Raw genomic sequence first — 21906 nt, forward strand, 5'->3', positions numbered from 1 at the left:
TAAAATTAGAAAACCCAACCAATAGCATCCGAATTCATAAACATTCATGTCTGTACAGAGTGAGGGCTTTGAAGCTGAACATTTGTTGTTTAGGAGTCACTCACAAATTATGATTATTGTGCTGTTATACTTGTGCAAATATTACAGTTATACATACAGGCGATTCATTCCAGGGATAGAGCCTAAAGCCCAAAACATGTAGAGTCAAATCACTTTGAGTTCTCTGGCAGCTGGGACTGCCAAAGTATTTTTCCACGGATGCCCACCTCCTTTCCACCCCCTCCCTTTCTTTCTTTTTCCTTTTAAATTGACAAACGCATAAAGCTGAATGTGCACAAGTTAAATGTATGTAAGTTGCAAGCTACCTCTATCTTAATGGTAAATTATTTTTATGTTTTAAAAAAGTGTGGGGTCAGATGGATCCCACACACCATTTCTGTAGGTTTTGTACTTTACATTGAGGATTATTGCTGACCGCAATCATTTTTATGCAACTGTATTGTCTTACTGGAAAAAAGGAAGATCTCAATAAATACTGCCTTCAAGCTTGCAAATGTCGTCATGGTGCTTAATAACTTTTGCCAGATATTTTATGCATCTGCCTTCTTGAGATAAATGCAGGTTGGTAACTTGCAAAGACAGCACATATGGCCACATATATCCTGAGAAATCGGGGAATGAGCAAATGGGACTTCTATAAAACAAATGCTTCAAAATTATTATTTTTTAATGAAAGGGTTTTTTAATATAAAAAGAAAGGGCAGAAGGGGGTATGGACCCCTTATGATCACACCCCCCCCCATATTGCTCTTGTGTAATTTCTTTTTGGGCAGGTATATAGGATGCCTCATTTTTACCTATGCCATTTGTTCTCCTGAATACTCTCTCTCTTTTTTAAAAAAATCTACTCTAGTAACAAGTGCCATTTGCAGCATCTCAAAAATCAAAGCAAAAAACGTATGTTTCTTGAGTTGTGGTGCCATCAAGTGGTCAGCTCTATTCAGCAACTTTTTATTTAACTGTTTCTAGAACTCAAATATGTTATAACTATGAGCCACACCAGATGAGATATCTCACATTTCTTTAAATTCATATTAAAAACAGCAGTTGGGAAAGGGGGGCAAATGAGATGGGAGGTGGGTTTACTCTTTCTCCAACATTGTTATCCCAAACTAAATTGCCATCCATAACTGTTATTTTCCTGTTTGGGGGAGAAACATGTCTTTCCATTGGATCATGTTATCTACGAAAACTAGTCTAATCAGAACAAGCTTCAATAGAAAAATACCCCAAATAGAAAAATAGTCTTTAAAATTATGAAAGCGTTTTTAGTGTGAAAAGCATTCAATATAGATTAAAAAAAACTTATTTACACTCATATATATTGTGCAAAAACACAAAGAGCAAGGAGAAATGTTGCTATGCATTCAGTAGACGTGTGGCCCTGAATGCCTTAGGTCTAGCTATACTTTAAGTGATAATGATGTTCCTGCATTGGGTTATTGCAATTTAGACTACAGCTGGGGACTCATATGACTGAATGCTCCTCCATAGAAAACAAGAGCAGGGATAGTTCAGCATCAAGTGGAGATGTGCTCCCTTCATCAAAAGGTGAACTTCACTCCCATCAAACTCCTCCCTTTGAAGCATCAATGAAATGCAGGGGCTACAAAGCTAGGGCTGATATTTCGTCTCAGTCCTACAAGTTATTGTTTCAAAGCTTTTGTTACCTGAGACTTCCAGTCTCACAAACCTGCATGTTCCATGGTACATACATACGTGTCTGCTTGGTTCTTAGCTTTTTATCTCATTTTTTTTTTTACTAAGGAGGAAAACATTCAAGCAAAACAACTTCACACTTGAGCCAAAAGATATGATCCTGAGCATTGTAGTTATTCACATTCTCTCTCTCTGAAAGTTCAGCATCGTTTTCGTTGGCTTGCCCCAGGAACTGTTCCATCTCAAATGGAGCCTGTTGTCTCACACAGCTCAGCTCAATGCAAAAATTACCAGGCACCAGCCCTTGTGCTGCCAGAACCCCAGAGACTGGTGCCCCGAGACTCAACTGAGTCCCCGCTGCTCCTTGTGACTGGTGGCTTCTTCAGCTTGCTGTTGGTCTCCAGGTGTGGGGTGACTTCCTCTAAGGAAGAAATCTCCAAGTCACTGTCCTCCTCATCAACGAACTGCAGCAAGGGAGAAGAGAAAGCAGATAGGAGAGCAAGCAGCAGATGGCAAAGACTGGCCACACACTCTCATCTCTGCAATGGCTCACATCCTCCTCCTTAAAAATCACCCTGAATCAGTGAAGAAGATACTTCTCGGGGAAGGCACACCCCACCAGGGTTGTGTAGTGGTTACAGTGCTGGGAGGCCAGGATTCAAGTCTCTGCTTGGCCATGACACTCCCTGGGTGGCCTTGGGCCAATCACAGTCTCTCAGCCTAACCTATTTCATGTACATCACCTTGAGCTCATTGGAGGAAAGGTAGGATATAAATACAACAAATAAGTAAATAATTCTTAATTCAGGGCTGTAGATTAAAGTTTCCCATTCTATGCCCAGTACCAGTTTTGCCACCTATTACCCATTAGTCAGTATACAACTGGTGGGTTTTCAAGTAGTTGGGTGCTTTGCACTATCACAGTTAATGGGTGCTGCTCAAGAGCAGCTCTTTCCATGTGCAGGAGAACCACCTGATGGATTGCACCCTGTTAGTTGAATTCCTGACAGCTGAAATCCTAAACATGCTCATGAGCAAGCCTCATAGAACACTGAGGCATTTATGTTTGAGTAAATATGCATAGTATAATGTTGGGAAAGAACTGGTGAATGAAAAGCAAAGGTAGCTGTGTTGCCCCCCCTCCCCCAAATCCAAAACCACAGTAGGACAATATTTTTATTAGGTCATCAAGCATAAAATGACATAAGAGCGAGCAAGCTTTCAAGCTCTCCCGAATTCTTCATCATGCTGAATGAATAGCCAGGAGCAAAAACCAGGATTATGTTTCTTATGGGTTAGAATTTGGCAGAGGAAGGGGGAGACCACCTGTCTGGTTTCCTAAACTAGTGTGTATTGTATAGTACCTGGATTTTTTTAGTAGTTGGGCCAGGTTTAGGAGCTTCTTTGGTATGGATGGGAAAGAGTTTAACTCCACCAGCAGGCTTTTTCCCAGATGCACTCAGTGTCCTCTCCAGATTTTTAGCCATTGACTGCACCATTGTTTCTACAAGAAGCAAAGAATTGTTGTTATTCATTAAACTTTCAAAGGTCTCCAAGTGACTTGCAACATATCTAAAACATAAAGGGTGGTATTATACTAACGAGTCCCATCAGTGCAAGAATTTTCACTTGCGTAATGGGAGTATCCCCCTCTCCTCCCTTGCATGTGTCCTGCACCCTCCCAAAATCTATTCCAGGGGAAACCCTGATAACAGATTTAGTGGGTGCAAAGAAAGAGAAGGAGACGATGTTCTGATGAGCAAGCAAAACTCCCTGGGGTGGTGGAATAGTTACCTTAGTGCTATGTTGTATTCCACCCAAATACATTACACCATTAACAAATTCAAACGAAACACCTACAATTCATATACATATTAAGAGTTAGGATTCAAGTCTAGACATCAGATTTAAACAGCAAAGTTGTTCATAATAATAAATGGCTTCTTAGAGGGTTATGGCTGACCTAAGAAACTGTATAATTCTAATGAAAGCTGTCAGAATGACAAAACTAAGAAATGAGCTGACGTGTGTCTGACTGGAGAGCTGGTCCAGGAAAACCTATGGCAATAAGTATCTAGCACACAAACCCTTGCCACTGTGTAACAAGAGCATTCATGCACAGTGATAGCACAGTATGTCACAGATTGTTGGCATAAAAATACTGCCCTTGAATGGGCTGCAGCACACGGAAAACGTTTTTAAAATGCTATGCCAGCCATGTGGAACAACTACATAGGTAAGAGCTTTCTAGCCTACCCTGTTGCATTATAACTAGAGAAGCCTGAAGAATTTGAGCCTCACAAATTCTTGTATGAAATGTCCTGATCTGCACTTATCTGATCAAACTGCATATCAAAACGACATAGCCAACACATTTTGCACTTTATTCAATACTGCAGGAAAATCCTTGGTAGTTAAAAAGGACCAAATATGGATTTAAATGCATGTTTTCAGAGGACATATGCATTTAAATAAGCATGAAAATATACAGTTCAACACATATTAAAATGTGCATTTAAAATATATTAAAACATGCACACACACACACCTGAATGAGTCTCTGCCGCTGTTGCAAGGACCCTTCCCATACTGCCTTTCCCCTCAGACAATTCTATGTCAGATGAATCCCAGTCACTTTCTTCATTCTGCACTGCTCTGGGAGGGTCTGGTTCTGTCTTGCGGGGTGTAAACTTTGGAGATGTAAAGTTTGATTCCTCTTCAGACTCTTCTTCAGAGCTGAAAGGCGAAGTGCTGGGGAATGGAAACACAGCAGAGTGGGAAACAGAAACGAAGGATGGAGGAGAATTTCATTTGGTGCATTTTTAAGCGTACTGATCTCTGGGCTAATATATTTATCAGAATGTAATTCTGGACTTCTCCAAATTTTGTGATGCATTTCTCAGCTTAACACACACACACACACAACCTCACCAAAATGTGTGTAAGAGTATGTATGTATTTTAGGATGAAATAAGGTTAGAAATGCACACATTGAGGAAAAATGTATATTTCGTGATAAAAAATACATACTGACGTACATATTTATACATGGATTTAAAATATGAATTTATTTATTTTTAAAAACATCTACACTACAGATCAATGCAGAATCGAGACAAGACAGGACAGATCTATGAACAAACACATGTGAAACTGACATGGATAAGAAATGAAAATCCCCAACTTTGCCTACAGAGTTTTGGAGCAACATCCAACTGAGACACTTTTGAGGGATTCCCAGAGTACTTTGCAAATCTTGGCCAATTAACAAGGTCTGGTAGAAATAGCTGTTTTAGGACAAGGGGCTACACTCTCCCACACAAAATTCAGATTAAAAGCTAAGCCACACTTTTCTTCATGAAATTAAAAGCTTGCAAAAAGGTTTGTAAAATGCCTAAAACATAATGACAACAGTTCAATTACATCAGTTCAACATCATCAGTTTTCATACACAATAACCAAGACAATTCAGCATAAAAACAGGGAAATTGAAGTTTAACCCAGAACTTTAACCCACCTGGGATGATGGGCAGCAGAGTATTGAAGAGATGGTGTGCTGCTCCTCACTTGCTTTGGAGAAGGGATCCTGGGGGTCTCCACTGAACTTGCCTTGGAGCTCACTTTGCTCCGAGGGGCTGGTTTGGGCATCTCTGAGGCATAAGGCTTGAATTCAGCTTGTTGCATTCTGGGCTTAGAAGACACAACCTGGATTGGAGACTGTGGGCTCCTTTGGCTTTTACCTGAAAGAGATGGTTGGAAACATCTGGAGGAAAACAAATTGGCCAGTATCTGATCCAGGTAAATAATACACCCCCCCCCCATAAAATAAAAGCAATGCGCTGAAAATCAGTATCCCAAATTAGGAATATCATAGAGAAACTTTCAGCAATGTTGCCTTCCAGATGTTTTGGACTATGATTTTGGGCTGATAGGAGTTTTAGCCTGGAGGGCTTCAGGTTGACAAAGGCTGTCACAAAGCCTCTTACCTGAGGTTCCCGAGAGTGGCAGCGAGAGATCGCTTTCATCCTTCTGACCCCTTCTGACTTTCCTTTTCACTTCTTGCTCAATTTTGTCTCTTAAGGCAAGGAGCTGTGGAAATTTTTTGGCCTTCTGCTGTTGTTGGGTTTTTATCACGTCTCTCAAATGTTTATAGGTTTGAGCAGGGATACCTTTTGAACCCTGTAAGAAAAAACAATTAGGAATAATGCAGATTGCATCACTGCGTAATTCTGTTCTTGTGTGGTAGACCACAGCCCTTTTCATTCACAACTGACACACAGAACCAATATGTTTCGATGGAGGGGTGGAGAGCCCTCCAGGTGTTGTTGGACTCTATATCTCATCAGCACTGCCAGGCAACCTGGCCAGTAGTTGGGATTAATGGGAGTTAGAGTTCAACAACATCTGCAGGATCACAGATTTTCCATCCTTGGTTTACTAGCTATTGGGAAGGGATGGAGGAGAAATTCCATTAAGTTTGCATTTAAAAGGTGACTCTATCAAATTCACACCTTACAAAGCCAAGTGAGAAACATCTTTTGAAAACTGCACTTTTCTGAATTTGACATGTAGTTGCTTCAGCCATTGTTTACAAATATGCATGTATTAGGTTAAAGGGTGCATTAAAATGACTATATTAGTGAAAATAATGCACTATATTGGGATAAATTGCTTTCAAAAAATGTGTTCATTTGTCAAAACTACATTAACGTGTTTGCTGGGGAAAATGCATCCTAAAAAGCTGAAGTATCTTCATGAGAGTTTTTCTTTCTTTATTTTTGTTATCCGCATTTCTAGAGCAATTTGCAAATTCTCATTTTTTCCAGTCTTAGAGAACTGAAACTCATAGATCCTTCCATCCCTATTGCCAGATAAGATTGCCAAGATCTGCTTGTAATGAGCTTGACTCTAAATTCTCAGACATATTAGGCATTGCAATCTTCAGTTGAATATGGAAAAGGAATTCAAGGTTGGGTAACTGACTACAAGGGGGAAAGCTCTCTGTATCTACTTTCCTTCTCTCATGGAACTTACTCGCTTCACTCCCATGCTCTCCAGTTTCTCTTCAAGGGTCTCTTCCAGAATCGGCCGGAACTGTTTCAGCAAGTTTGGATTCCTCCTCAGTGCTTCTAGAACCCTCTTCTTTCTGTCCAGAGTATCTTCCAGTTCTATAGTGAAACCAATGGCAAGAACCAGAAAAAAATCTTAAGAAATGGTGGCAAATCACCAGCCCGTGGGTCAGCTCTGGTCCCCAAGCAATCTTTCTTTGGGAAGGGGGACCAGTGGGCAGCATCGCAGTGCTTTGCTGAATTGAGAGGAACTTCTCCACACACCTTGACAGAGAATAAAACTATGTTCTGAGTGATCATCAGAACTGCTTAAAGGATTCTGGCACCTTAGCGTGCTGCCATTATTTTCACATCCCAGCATAAGGCTGAAACCCAAACATTTGTTTTGGGCAATCAGAAATATGAAATAATTTCGTGAGTACTGCCAATAACATTGGGACCAGCATTACTCTTTGCAATACTGCCTAAATTATCAACTTCTAATTACAGTCGTACCTCAGAAGTCGAACGGAATCCGTTCCGGAAGTCTGTTTGACTTCCAGAACATCCAGAAACCAAGGCGCGACTTCCGATTGGTTGCAGGAAGCTCCTGCAGCCAATCGGAAGCTGCGGAAGCCATGTTGGACATTTGGGTTCCAAAGAATGTTTGCAAATTGGAACACTCACTTCTGGGTTTGCAGCATTTGGGAGCCAAAACATTTGACTCGCAAGGCGTTTGGGATCCAAGGTACAACTGTATTCTGCCACTGAACGAGAGCTTGCAATACTTTATTCTTTTGCTATTTGAAGGGGGGAGAATAGGGTTCTAAACATATAAAGTGGGCCTAAAACCCACCTGCATCCTATGGCAGCTTGACAGAATCCAATTAATAATTATTATAATCAGTAATATGATGCTTATCTGGAGGTGGCAAACTAAAGTTAAGAAACCGTCCATTTGTGAAGTGCAGTCCTGTGTAATTAGCCGTGGGGGGGGGGGATTGTTCCCTGTGCAAAGGGGTGTCTTGGGTTCCAGAGGGAATGGGCTAGCCATTGGTTTCTGGAGACCCATAAAGGTCCTCTGGTCAGGTTGGACTTTGGACAACAACAGTATCTAGCATAAAATCGGAGAAGAGCAACTGAAATTGGTGAAAAATACCTTCTTCAGTAGATTCTTCTGAGGTTTCTGCCTTAGGCACAGTTATTTCTGGAAATTAAAAACAGTAACTTAGGAAAAGGCACATTATTCAAATTCCAGTTGGTGGAACTCACAGTTCTTACACATTAGCATGGAACTTAAGCTGTACAGTTTCATTTATCCCAGAAAAAAATTGATTTGTAGTTTTGTCCATATGGAACTTGGGAGCAAAACACACTTCTGGAGCTCTCAAGGATCTGCCAGAATCCCTCAGATTTGTTACTGTGCATGCTTATTTCACATCTCAAGATCACACAAGTGCTTAAGTGTATGTTTGCAGTGCTAAGTATACAAAACACACTGGGGCTTTTTGTACATGTGAATTTGTGTGTGTACATATATGATATACATTTTATTTATAGTGTTCAGGATGATAAAAAACTATTCAATTGTTATGGAGCACATTAAACATTTCAAAAGACCTCTAGGCATGAAATCACTGAGAAGTTGCTGGATGAGCATGGAATAGCTTTGATGAAAGCACTGGATTGCATATTTTGGTTAGAGGGTTAGAATTTAGAGAGTAATTTTATTATTTGGAGTAGTAAATCAGATTTTCTGCTACTGCCAGACTGCATATTTCAGCACAAAAGGAAAACTCTTCAATGACGTGTTCCAAGCAACTTAATGATCATTCCAGAATTTCCTCATACTTCAGTTAATTTTAACCAATTCAATTATGAACCAGGGGAGGTTTAAATGTGATTCTAAATCCTTCCTTCTCCAGGCCTATCAACTGATTTAAAGACCTGATGTAAGTGTACTTGAACACGTTCTCAAGTTCTACAGCAACTACACGTTACCAGTCCTAAGAATGTGTAAATGAAAAAAAAATGCATTCTTTCTCTGCTAACCTCTGCCTCCCCTCTCCTCTCCTCCTCTGTATCAAAGTTTAGACGGGAAGCTCCTCAGGGCACGAACCTGACCCCTTGTACTCTGTCAGTTATCATGCACACTGAATCAACAACAATAACGGCAATTATTGTTCACTCTTCCTTTGTGGCTCTACAATTCAGTGATTAATTTGACTGCACTATACTGGTATACTGGATTCTTCCAACAAGCAGAAGAGAGGTTGCTCTCATTCCAAAAACAAGAATTCTCATTGTCTGCTAAATCACTAGACACAAAGACTTTGGTCCCCTTAGCAGCATAATGGGAAAAAATTGACCGTAGTAACTCTCCCTTATAGATGTGCTCTAAGAAAAATTCTTCTTTTAACTCTGCAAGTAGACTGCAACCTTAGAGCCACTATTAATCACTAATCCTTGATGTGCAGTTTGTACTGGGGCTGCAAGAAATCTTAGTTTCCAGAAAGCAATCTGTGGTTGTCACTATCTATAACAGCAAATAACTATGGAATCAATTGGGGCTTCCTTTGCTTCTGCACCTCAGTTCCAATTTTAATTCCCACGGACACCAAAATCAGAGGTGAAATGTTCAGAATGACCTTAGAAAAAGAGCTGGATAATTAACTTCACTGTGAGCTTTTGAATCAATAGATATGGCTGTTACAGAGTTTCCTTATCTGCCTGCCTAAACCTGCCCAGTTTTATACAGTTTGTCAGAAGAGAAAAAGAAGCATCTGGTGTTAACTATGGAAATTCATTCAGCCTAGATTTTGACCATTACCTTTAGGTTTGCTGGAAGACAAGAGCTTAATCTGCAAGACAAAATATGTTATTAAAAGATCAGTTTTATTTACAAGATTTAGAAACTGTAATCAGGAAAAAAGCGAAACAACTGAAAAAGGAGCCCCAAATATGCATTGTATTCTTTAGGCGGGGTAGAGATGGGGAACCATTGGTCATGCTGGGCTGGATGGGAGTTAGAGACTAACAGCTTTTGGAGGGGCACAGCTTCCCCATCCCTGTACCAGGATCTCATTCAAAGTGGTCCTCTGGTATAAGCCCTACTATCATATGAAAGGTTCTCTTCATCCAAACAACTTGATTAGAAGGATCGCAGTGTAGAACAAGGGAGTTTTTTTATCAGGGATACATTCAAACATGCAGATTGCCACCTGTTATTTGGCAAGAGCAGCAGCATGTAATCCTGTTTATTGCAGTTTGAGCCTTAGAGCAGAAGCAACAATCTGCTTCAAAACAGGACTCAAAACTCTTATTGAACGTGAGCCCCAAGAGGTGAACAGAGAGCTTCTTACAGGACTGAAGGCAAGAGACCATATTCAACTTACTGTTTTCTCCTGTGACTGGATGATCTTGACCTGCTCCCTGAGTTGTGCACTGAGTGATGCTATTTGCTGTTTGCTGTGCTCGGCCATTTTCCATTGGTCAGAAGACAAGGAGGCCCGTAGTCTCTCATTCTCACCCTTCAGCTGAGGAGATAAGAACAAACTGTTTAGAGATTTGGGCATGAGGACCCGCTGCATGAAGGTAGTGGGGTTGCGTGTGCAGGCTCTGCCCTCCCCAACAGCATCCAGCACAATGTATACACAGAGTCTATGCATGTAATAGTTTGTTGCATTGTATATGCATAATCTCTGTTTGTGTATCATGCTCTACAGAGGTATGGGCAGATTCGGTTCCTATTTGGGCACCGACTGTTTGAACTCTTAATGAGAGAGAAACAGTGAGAAAAACATATTCTTCAGCACACTCACCTCTTCCTTCTCCATCTGGTGTTCCTTCTGAAGATCCCTCAGTTTCCACTTCCACTCTGTTTTCTGATAAATTAAAAATAACAACAACCTCAGTCTTAGCCAAACTTATTTGGACACTATTTATCACTAGTTGTGTAAAACTCAATAGCAGCTATTCAGGATTCCAAATGTGTTTTTTTAAGTCTTCACTTTTGGCTGAACCTGCTTTAGGGTGATGAACCAACTCAAATCAAGAACTGGAAATCTCATTCAATTCCACTGTGTCCTCCTGCTCCAATTATCCCCTGAAAACCATGCAAAGAATGCTGGCGACCCACTTGGTGTAAAATAGAAACATCCAGAAGGGCACGGACAACCCTTCTACTTAACAGTCATATTATTAAAATATGTGGTGTTCTGCAGGGCACTTTGATTGAAGTGTCTTCAATCAGAAAGGGCTGGTTTGATCACAAGGGTTAATCAGAAAGGCCTAGTATGTGCAACAATGAATCTATTCGCCTAGCTGTGAGGCATGAAGGCCGCTCCCTGCAAGGCCCATTCCACCCGGCCTAGGGGACGGGGCCCACATCAACCAGCCCTAGAAAGAGGCTCCTCATGAGGCCAGAGGAACATTGCTTGGCTGTGAGGCGTAAAGGCCGCTCCCCACAAGGCCATTTCCACCTGGCCTAGAGGGCAGGGCCCACACTTACCAGCCCTACTAAAGACGCTCCTCATGAGGACGGAGGAACGTCTCCCGGCTGTGGGGCATGAAGGCCACTCCCTACAAGGCCCTTTCCACCCACACTTACCAGCCCTATTCATGAGGCCCTACTCCTCATGAGGCCGGAGGAACAAATGCCTGACAACAAACCCTAACTATTGGATTCTTTTGCCCCATCTTTTTGTGCCTGCCAAACGGCTATGTCATGCTTATGATAATATTTTATTTTCTTCTTAATTATGCTGTTTTAAATGTGCATTTTATATTTGACTTCACCTACCAATGTTTTCTTTTGAAATGTTTTAAGATTTTTTGTTAACTTTACGTTAAATACGTATTCTGTTGTTGACCTCCTTTGTAATGTTTTCTTTTGAAACCTTTAAGATAATATTTTAGTTTTCTGTTAATCATGTTGCTTTGACTGTCTACTTTATATTTGACTTTCTTCAGAAATGTTTGATTCTGGATTGTTTTATTGATGTTTAATATACTGTAAACTGCTTTGAGATTTTTCTTAAAAGTATAAAGAGGTATAGGAATGAAAATAATAAATAAATAAATAAGCAAGCAACCCTCAGGCTTGTGCACTCCCACCTTCTCTAGTGAAGCTGCAAGGAGCACAAAACGTTTTTGTTTCAATTTTAAACTAATCATAGTTTGTTGCATTGTCCAAACTCAAGGAATAATGGTTAATCTTAACTACAGTTTGCTGAAACAAGCGAGCATCAAACCACAGTTTAAGAAGCTTGCTTGCTGAAACAAGCCATAGTTGTGATTAACTATAGTTCAAGAGTTGAATTCAATGCCATTGCTAAATGGTCATTAATGTGAAACAGAAATGGAAGCTTCTTATTTCCTCCTCATGGCCACATTGGAGAAGGAGGGGAGAGGGAGCAGCGTTGCCTCGTATTGTTAAACCATGCTGTATTAATGTCAGAGCACAAGGGACATCAGCATAAGTGACTCCACAACAATCTATCTGCTTGCATCATTTCCCACTCTCCACAATAGTTATATAGCTTAGGTTTTATGGTTTGGCTCCTGGGGGTGGGGCTTAGAATGTAATGGACTGCAAAAATAAGATTATACTCTTAAGTGTCTTCCTCCTACTCTGTTATATTCTACAAGCAAGAGATGATATATTGCAGAGCTCACAACCACCACATCTATGCTAACGCACCTGTTGCTCTATCTTTGCCTTCATCCCCTGTAGTTCCCTCTGAGTCTTCTTCCATTGCTGCTGGTCAGGTGACTCATCATCCTGCAATGTCCCCAGATTAGAGACCACTGCACTCTTGCCTTGTAGTTCCTGCAGCTTCTGGAGGAGGAATAAGTGGTACATGTAAACACTTTGCTGGCAAAGAGTAGCAGCGGCCAGAGCTATTAAGGCATCTCTCAGGTAGGTTAGGTTTCTGTGCCATATCTGATGGAATATAAAAAGCAGAGTTGTCATGTAAGTTGGGACTTCCCCATGTAGAAATGAATACTTGTTGGAAGGAACACCAGCTTCTTGCTTTGTGTTTCATTCTCTTGATTGGGAAAGGACGACTAGCTAGAGTGTGGATTTCCCCCACAAACAGGATCATAGCCAATTGCATGGCTCTTCACTTGTCAATGGTGCTGGAAATTCAGCTAAGTGAACAAGACCTTGCAAAATTATCCAGGCTATTTATAACCAGAAAAGTGCATTATACTGAATAATCTCCAGAGAAGGATGGAATTTTTGGTGAAACGCAGGGCACCATATTACCAAGGTCTGTCCATGCTCAAACAAAGTGATTCATCCTTCTCTAACATAGGGAATTTTTATCATTCCTTGAAGAAAAGGCTCTGCTGTTCTTTTGTGGTAATATTTAAAAGCAGCATGCCAGTTTATTGAAGGCTGTGACTGCCCTGAATATTCAAGGAAAAGAGAAAGTTGTGCATTTGCCTTACCCCTTCCATGGCGGAATTCTTGCTGGCAATGTCCTTGAATTCAGTGAGGAACAGGTGCCGGAGGTCTTCCATCTCCCTTTGAAACTTTACCCTCTCCTCCTCCTTCCATTTCTCAAATTTTCTTCTACTCTCCTCTTCTCTTTGCCTCAGCTGCTCTGCTTCCTATCAACAAAACAACAAGATCCGAAGCTGCAAATAAGCTGGTTAGAAAAGACAAAAAGTTGTGGCTATGGAATGATTTGACAGCAGTTTCCAGAAATCCCAGTCATTCAAACGGAAGTGGAAATACTCCAAGCAAAGGGCAGGATGGTCCAATTCTTGCCCAGCTACTTTAAGCTGGATATTCAACATGGTAACAACCAATAGCTTACAACAGTGGGGGGGGGGGTGAGTGGAGTGGCAATGACCTGCGCAGACAAGTTGCCCTATCAAATATATTAAAAGTACAATCTTATTATGTCTAGTCAAAGCTAAGTCCCACTGAGTTCAAGGTGTATGATTGTTGTACACAGGAACATAGGAAGCTGTCTTATACTGAGGCAGATGATCCATCTAGCTCAATAGACTCTGACCAGCCACGGTTTCAGATAGAAGATTTCCCTACCTGGAGACACTAGGGATCGGACCTGGGGTCTTCTGCATGCAAGGCAGATGCTCTGTCATTGAGCTACAGCCATTCCCTAATATACGTGAGGCTCACAAGGAATTCCTTTCCAATGGTTTATTGGCCACCCCACTGAACAGCAGATACCCAGGCCAAGAGATTATCTGAGATGACTGGCATTGTTCTGAAGGATTTCCATGTGCCTGCAAATGTTTGCCCTTCAGGATCCCCTCACACCTTCATAGCTTGCATGTTTCTGCAACTCGCCTTTGAATTTATTTTTACTGATGCAGAAGAAATATTGTTAGATGGGTTTTTTAAAAAAGTTTTTGTTCATTGCTGTTTTTAATCTGATTTGATTGTCTTTGTTATTTTACTTTTTACTGTGTAAATCAATTTGAGTCACTACTTTCAAAATGCAAAAATGGGACTCAAATATAACAAACAAACAAACAAACAAACAACAAGCCTCTTCCCTTCCAGCTGCCATGGTGCAAAGGTGCATCATTAAGAGTTTCACATGCACTGCTTTCACTTTGGCTACAAACAGATCGTTGTAATTCAGCAAGGCTTTGGCTTTTGTGAGTTCATACCTGAGCCCTGCTTTGGCTCTCAGCCTCCAGTTGGGCATGGGTCTCCTTCAGTTTGACCTTCAGTTCTTCAATCTCACTTTCCATTTGTACTACTTGTTTCTTCTTCTCCTGCTCTATAAAGTTCATTCAGAAAGAGGCATGGTTAGTTATGGCAACAATTGCAAACATTTTGAATTGTGTATAGAAAGGTACCCAGGAATGTAAGATGATGATGATGATGATAATCGTGCTTTTTTCTATTAAAAAATGTTTAGGGGTACTCTCATTTCCCTACTCATATTGAAATACTGCCCCTCAATGAGGCCAAACTCACAAAATGTTTAGGGTACCTCTGCGTTCCCCCAGAAAAAAGCACTGATGATGATGATGACAATAGTATTAATAATAATAATAATAATAATAATAATAATAATAATAATAATAATAATACCCCGTCCATCTGGCTTGGTTTTCCCAGCCTGAAACTCTATTTTTCATTTATTTTTGACTTAAAACATTGCTTTGTATGTCAGGAAAATAATATTTGACACAAGTGAATTAACAAGGGCAACATTTCAATCCAGTAGTAAATGTGTTGAGGCCTGTTCATTTCAAAGTACAGTACACCAACACAGCTAGCTCTATAATGGATTGTCATCATAAATTATAGCGGAACCACTGCCCTCTGCTGGACAAAACCATGCCCAGAGCTGAATTTTCTTCAAGGTTTGAAGGTTTTGTTCTCCTCTCATTTTGTGAACTTCCTTTGCCACCTCAACAGTATGCATGTGGTATATTTTGCAGTTTTCTTAGGCTTCCTAGAAGTATTTTGTTCCCAGTCATAAATCCAAAGCTATACCTCAGAGAATTTCGTGCATATTATTTGGGGAGGTAAATCAATTTGAACAAAATGTATTTGTCATGTTTTAATCTGTATGCTTTATGGCCAACCTTATCATTATGTGAGTATGAAGTATATCCTTCTGAGGTGGGGCAGTTATAGTTGCATGATTGTATCCAGATTTGCAGAATGACATCTTAACATTTTCCAAAATGCTGGATGTACGTCCATTAATGTCTGATGTTGCCAGTATGGCTCAGAATCGGTTTATATGTGAAACCATTCAGAAAAAAAATGATGGCTACTGAGCCCCTTATTTGTAGATAATGGTCAAGCTAAACAGTTTGTTTCATTAAAACGATATTTTAATGTAAAAGGAAATCTCTCCAGATTTTTCTGCCCACAAATGAGTTAAGGGAAAGAAAATGCCTGAATGCTTAATTAGTAACAAACTACTGGGTATCAACCTGTATATGGAGAGAGGCGTTCAAAAATCAAATGCTTTTACACAGTTTGATTGATCCAATGGGCCCCTGGTGATCTCAAATAACACTTCAGATCAGGGGCAGTAACTGTGCTGTCCTCCAGATGAACTGTAGCATCCATCACCCTTGACTACTGGCCATGCTAAACGGAGCTGATATGTTTTTGAGCCCAGCAAAATAAATTTGGGCAGGGGCACCACATTCACTACTCCTGCTCTAGGCAATCTGGAAAACAAACAGTCCCTCTGTGTTAGTTAGTTAGTTAGTTAGTTATTAAATTTAACAAGGAAAAGGAAGAGAAGAGAATGGGGGGAAAAAGAAGTAAAATGCACTCGTTTCATCAGTGCAAAGATTTCTGTTTGTGAAACACAATTCCCCCCCCCTTCTCTGTCAGTTTGCATTTCTTAGTACAGAAAGTATTGGTGTGATGTGTAGAGATCTTTCCTATTCTAATTAATTCAAGGGGTCTCTGGAAGCTTCTCTGTGTGAAAGAAACAAGCAGAAGGTTCATGATGTTTGGGTTATTCCTTCAGACAGTGCTTTTCTTCTGGGGAGACACAGGGGTATGGATACCCCTAAACATTTTGTGAATCTAAGTTTGGCCTCATTGAGGGGCAGTATTTCAATATGGGTAGGAAAATGCGAGTACCCCTAAACTTTTTTTTTTTTAAAGCACTGCCTTCAGAGAAACTGAGCACAGCTGGTTTAAATTGGTTCTGTTGTCTCTTCTGTCAAGGTCATTGTTATGTATTGAAGTTCTCACTCTAGGCCACTAGGGGTGTGTGTGTATATAGTTCATTCTGCTGCAGTTCTCACTCAGGTCCGCACATGCAAATGAGGGATTGAAAGTGACGTTCAGGGATTGGGTAACTACAGGAAGTTGTTACTGTTGCTTGTAGCTGAGTTCTATATATGCAGGCTGCTGAGCCCTTCAGTTCAGTTCTGTTTCAGCCTGAGAATAAACAGAGCTGCTTGGAGAATCACTGTGTCATCTGCTATGTTCACCCACTATTTAATAATCATGATGACTATAAAAAGTAAGGCCAGAAGGAGCCTGGGTTTCACTTTCTCTTTCTATCTCTCTCCCTTCTGGTGTGGTGTTCTGTATTTGGTGTTAAGGTTTAGACTTATTATAAGTTATTGTAAGTTTAAGTTAAGTCTGATGCAACTGGATTTCTTATGGAGAGTGCCAATCCTGAATGTATTGGATTTGCAACCATTATGCTCATTTGCCTTCAGTAGCAGTAAAGCTCTGCTGGATGAAATATTAATTGCCTCTGGTTTATTTTTTGGGGGAATCCTGCAATGTGTTTAAGTTTTTAGTCTGCTAACTATATGTTGGAGTTCAGCTCTATGACATTCTCTTCATGCGTGTGCTCTGCACATTCCCCAAATGTGCTCTGGAGCATTGGGGAACTCCCAGGAGAGATTTAGAGGGCACACAGGGCATCCTGTGGGGAGGGGAAGGGAGAAGTTCCATTGCACAGCTAAAAGTCCTTGTGCTGAAGGAACAAGCACACTGAATAACAATGAGCTCTGTATTTTGGACTGGCTATTAGTAATTATGGTCCCCATATATTACTGCTAGTTTATACTGATGTTTTAAGACATATAAAATTCTTATCTTCTGTGCTGCTAAAAAAGGGGGGGGGGTTATTGTTGGTTTCTTTTTGTATTTGTGATATTTTTAAGATACCGCAAACCAATTAGCAATTATTGTAAGTCTTGAAATATGAAGCAGTACATAATGGAATAACCCTCTGTGCTCACCTGCTGCAGTGGCCTCTGGGTGCCTGCGCAGCATGTGGGCTTGAAGAAAGGAGTAGTTCATGAAGGTCTTGTCACATAATTGGCACTGGAGAAAGACAAAGAAAAGGATAGATAGGTCACACGCTGGCCTGGTTCACACATCAAAGTAAGACAGAGTGTGGCTCATCATGACTGCATGAATGTGTTGGCTCCCAGCTAGGAACTCACACCGCTCTCTCTCTCTCCCCCTCCCCGAGCTTTTAGGTTAGCCTGGGAGGACCCCCAAGCCAAAGTTTGGCTTAGCCTGTCACTCAGACCAGGGATCAGGGCAAAGATCATAGCTGTCAACTTTTCCCTTTTTAAAAAAGGGAAATTCCTTTATTCCGAATAGGATTCCTCGCAAGAAAAGGGAAAAGTTGACAGTTATGGTGAAGATGCTTCCCTCACGACCATGACCTGCAACTGCAGGACAAACCTTGACTACAGGTCAAGGAGAAGAAACCTGAATCATGATTCTGGATTTAGACCACGTACTAAGCCAAACAAACCAAGACCACATTCACACCACACATTGAAAGCACTATGACACCACTTTAAACATTCATGGCTTCCCCCAAAGAATTCAAGGTGCTGTGGTTTACTAGGGGTGCTGAGAGTTGTTAGGAGGTCCCTATTCCCCACACAATTCCCAGAGATCCTTGGGAAGAGGGATTGACTGTAAAATCACCCTGAGAAATGGAAAACTATGGTGGCAAAACAGGGGTTCCCCAACAACTCTCAGCACCTTAACAAATGACAGCTCCCAGAATTCTTTGGGGGAAGCCGTGACTGTTTAAAGTGGTATCATGGTGCTTTAAAAGCATGGTGCGATTTTGGCCTACATGTCCATGCACGTCATTCTTTACAACCTTGACTTAGCTATTATGTAGACCTAAAAAGCCAGAGGGGGAGCAAAACATTCCACTAGACCAACTCCAAGCTTAATGCAGGACCATTCGTCCATGTGCTCAAACTAACCCTGAATCATGGGCTGTTTGTAAATGGCTGCTGAAGTGCCAACACCCAGACAGCTGTACAACCCCCCCCCCCATGTTTGCTAATCTATCTTTGCTTCTGCAACCACAATCAGGGAGATGAGCTGGAAGAAAAACAAAGATCATTCACATTTCCTTGACAGGCCGCTGACTGAAAATCCACAGTGCATAATGCAGCTCCATATGCTCCAGCTGTCCCTATTTACCAAGGACAGTCCTCAGAAAACAGAAGGTATCTAAGCAGAAACTGTCAGGGATGCTGTAGTTGCATCCTGCATTGTAAATCCTGCACTGAGCAGAAGGGTTGGATGAGAAGACCTCTGGTACAACAGTGCTCAGGCAAGCTCTCCAAATCCTCCACTGTATTTGCAGGTAGAGAAACTTGCAGGATTATTTCACCAAATTTCTCCGGGGGGAGGGGGGGAGAGAAATTTCCCAGGGGTTTTGGTTTTTTCCCCACAGTAGCACAACTTATCTCCACCCACCACCTAAAAAGTTTCCCCTTCTCCTTTTGCTGCCGCTGCAAATGTTATCAGCAGCATCAGTAGGATGGTGGCAGGATGGACACCATTTACATCGCCATCAGTGCCCTGGATCTAATATAATCCTGGGCCATTGCAGAGCTAAGGGTGGCCACCAGAACAAAACAGAGGAGAATATCTGGAGAAAATTCTGCTGAAAAAATAATTAATTAAAATTAAATTGGGCTGAGAGGATGGCAAAAAGAAAGATTATTTTTTTTGCCAAAAAAAGAAAGGCATTTTTTTCCAGGGAAATGCCATCTGAGAAGTTTGGGCTCATCTCCACCTTCAAGGTCCTTTCCTACTTTCCAATTCTATGATTCTTTTCTAAAACACTGTCCTTATTTTACTTTTGGAGGAGATCTGGGGATTTATTTATTTTTTAAAAAAATCTAATGGAATCTAATACAGCATCTGCTGAGCTGGAGGAGATTTGGATGCAGTGTGAGATCCCACCCCATTGGGCACTGCTGGTGCGGAGTGCCTCAATGCACCCACTCAAACAGCAAATAGGTGGGAGCTACCACCGGCAGTTCGAAAGCACGTCAATGTGCAAGTAGATAAATAGGTACCGCTTCGGTGGGAAGGTAAACGGCATTTCCGTGCGCTGCTCTGGTTTGCCAGCAGCGGCTTAGTCATGCTGGCCACATGACCCGGAAGCTGTACGCCGGCTCCCTTGGCCAATAAAGCGAGATGAACGCCGCAACCACAGAGTCATCCATGACTGGACCGCTGTTATAATCAGTCACTGCTGGTGTGATGCATGGCTTGCTCTGCCCATGTGCGCACACACACACACACACACACACACACACAGAAAAGGGCAACAGCTTCCCTTCCACGCCACCAATAGCTGTCTATCCCAATAATACATGTATGTTCAAATACTTCCTACAGCATGCCATCGTGGTTAGGATGCGGCAGGGGGAAGGGGGAGGCTTACTCCAGCAATGATCCTTACTGTGAGAGCAAGGCTGTCCTAAGTACCCATGTGTGTCCCTATTTACAACTAGGGCTGGACAATATATTGGTAAATTGTCTGAAACTGGTATGGCGTTCTGATCACAATACCGGTTTCAGACATTTTGAGCGGGTGATACATTGTGCTGGTCGGGGAGCCATGATGTATTCCCAGCTCAAATTGTCTGCAGACATCAAAGGCACAGACAGACAGAGCCCAAAATGGTTCTGGGCAAGCACTTTCTCCACCTCCATCTGCCTGTGCCTTTGAGGAAGCCTGCTCCTCCAGCTCACATGAGCCAGCGCGGTATGGGGCTAGTTCAGCTGAAGGCAGGAGGCTTCCCGCCCCCAGCTGAGCAGTTTAATGAAGCTCCTGCCCCTCTGGCTCACATAAGCCACAGAGGTATTGGGGCTTGCTCCCATCGTTCAGTCCGGACACTGAGGTCCAGCTCTGAGGGCCTTCTGGCGGTTCCATCACTGAGAGAAGTGAAGCCACAGGGAACCAGGCAGAGGGACTTCTTAGTAGTGGCGCCCACCCTGTGGAACACCCTCCCATCGGATGTCAATGAAATAAACAACTATCTGACTTTTAGAATACATCTGAAGGCATCCCTGTTTAGGGAAATTTTTAATGTTTGATGTTTTATTGTGTTTTTAATATTCTGTTGGGAGCTGCCGAGAGTGGCTGGGGAAACCCAGCCAGATGGGCGGGGTATAAATAAATATATAAATAATAATAATTAGGACTGGGTGATGTGTCTTGGTTGCTTCTTCCTCCCCTAAGGTGGAGATACATTCCAGACATCATGATATATCAGCATATCATGGTATTTAGCTGCTGATATACCACAATGTTGAATACTAGATATCGGCTAGCCCTGTTTACAGTTATGAAAGCTGCACAGAAAGCATGCAGCCATACCACTCACCTTGTGGTAGTTATTGGCCCCAGCTTGCAAGAGCAATTGCTGTGTGGCAATCATCTTTTTCCGCCTCCTGCTCTCTTCCTTGACACCCTTCAGCTCTTCTGCTTGCTTATCCCAGTCCTGCTTGACGCGTTTGAGATCTTCCAGGGTCACTTGGTGTTGCTCTTCCTGAAGGGCCAGGCTCATGCTCAAGTACTCTTGAGAGTGCAGCAGGTACTCAATGGTCAGCTGGGCCATCTTGAAGACCTTCAAGAGCACAGGGTCAACTGGCTGCTGACAGTAGGGGCACTTTTCTGCATCGAGGTTGCAAAAGGTGATGCTGTTGATGTTCTCCTGCAGAGTGGCAAGGTCCAGCTCCCGAGCCACCCGCTCCACATCGATGGCGCTGAACCGCCTCCAGTCGATTGTGTCTCGCCGCAACTGGAATTTAAAGGCAGGGACCATGCTCGGACTGGCGAGCATGCTGCCCAAGAGATGGCTGCTGCTTGGGAAGTTCACAGGAAATGTGGAGCCTGGCATACCTGTCCAACAATGACGGGGTGCAGGCAATTGTGGTGGGTAGTAAATATTAGCAGCAAAAGGCTGGGCAATGAAAAGGATACAAGATGAATTAGGGCTGGAACAAAATGGGACCTGATACAATACACTTGTGTACTTGAAGCAGACCCAAAACATGCACGAATGTAAGAAGAACCTGCTGAATCCGGCTAATGGCCCACCTAGTCCACATCCTATTCTCAGTGGCCAAGCAGATCCCCATGGGAAATGCTCAAGCAGGACCTGAACACAAGAGCACTCTTTGCTCCTGTGGTTTCCAGCAATAGCTATCCAGAAGCATTACTGCTTCTGACCTTGGAGGCGGAGCACAACGATAATGGCTGGTAGCAATTGGTAGTCTTATCCTCCATATCTAATGCTCTTTTAAAGCCATTCCAATTGGTGGCCATCACTACCTCCTGAGGGAGGGAGTTCCATAGTTTAACTATGTTCT

General features: G+C 42.0%; 1 protein-coding gene across 1 annotated transcript; it reads right to left on the reverse strand.

Annotated features, from left to right (window-relative positions):
- Positions 1-1810: 1810 nt before the first annotated feature.
- DZIP1L (DAZ interacting zinc finger protein 1 like) lies at positions 1811-21823 on the reverse strand. Its single transcript, XM_033148170.1, has 16 exons — positions 21767-21823; positions 20919-21497; positions 17496-17580; positions 14421-14533; positions 13224-13385; positions 12469-12606; positions 10589-10651; positions 10163-10303; positions 9598-9628; positions 7927-7974; positions 6754-6887; positions 5706-5898; positions 5237-5459; positions 4268-4470; positions 3084-3223; positions 1811-2183 (listed from the first exon to the last, which is right to left on the reverse strand). The coding sequence occupies exons 1-16, from the start codon at positions 21821-21823 to the stop codon at positions 2007-2009; spliced, it is 2487 nt and encodes an 828-aa protein (XP_033004061.1). The 3' UTR covers positions 1811-2006.
- Between the last annotated feature and the right edge of the window lie 83 nt (positions 21824-21906).

This window comes from Lacerta agilis, chromosome 5 (genome assembly GCF_009819535.1).
Source record: "Lacerta agilis isolate rLacAgi1 chromosome 5, rLacAgi1.pri, whole genome shotgun sequence".
Classification (NCBI taxonomy): Eukaryota; Metazoa; Chordata; class Lepidosauria; order Squamata; family Lacertidae; genus Lacerta; species Lacerta agilis.

Bases quoted from the DNA above. Each gene is read 5' to 3' on its own strand.
- DZIP1L (XM_033148170.1), bottom strand. From the start codon at position 21,823: ATGGAGGATAAGACTACCAATTGCTACCAGCCATTATCGTTGTGCTCC. The intron at 4,471-5,236 runs GTGGGTTAAAGT...TCCATTCCCCAG, and splicing joins TCTGCTGCCCATCATCCCAG to CACTTCGCCTTTCAGCTCTG. The intron at 3,224-4,267 runs GTGTGTGTGTGT...TGCTTCTTGTAG, and splicing joins AGCGGCAGAGACTCATTCAG to AAACAATGGTGCAGTCAATG.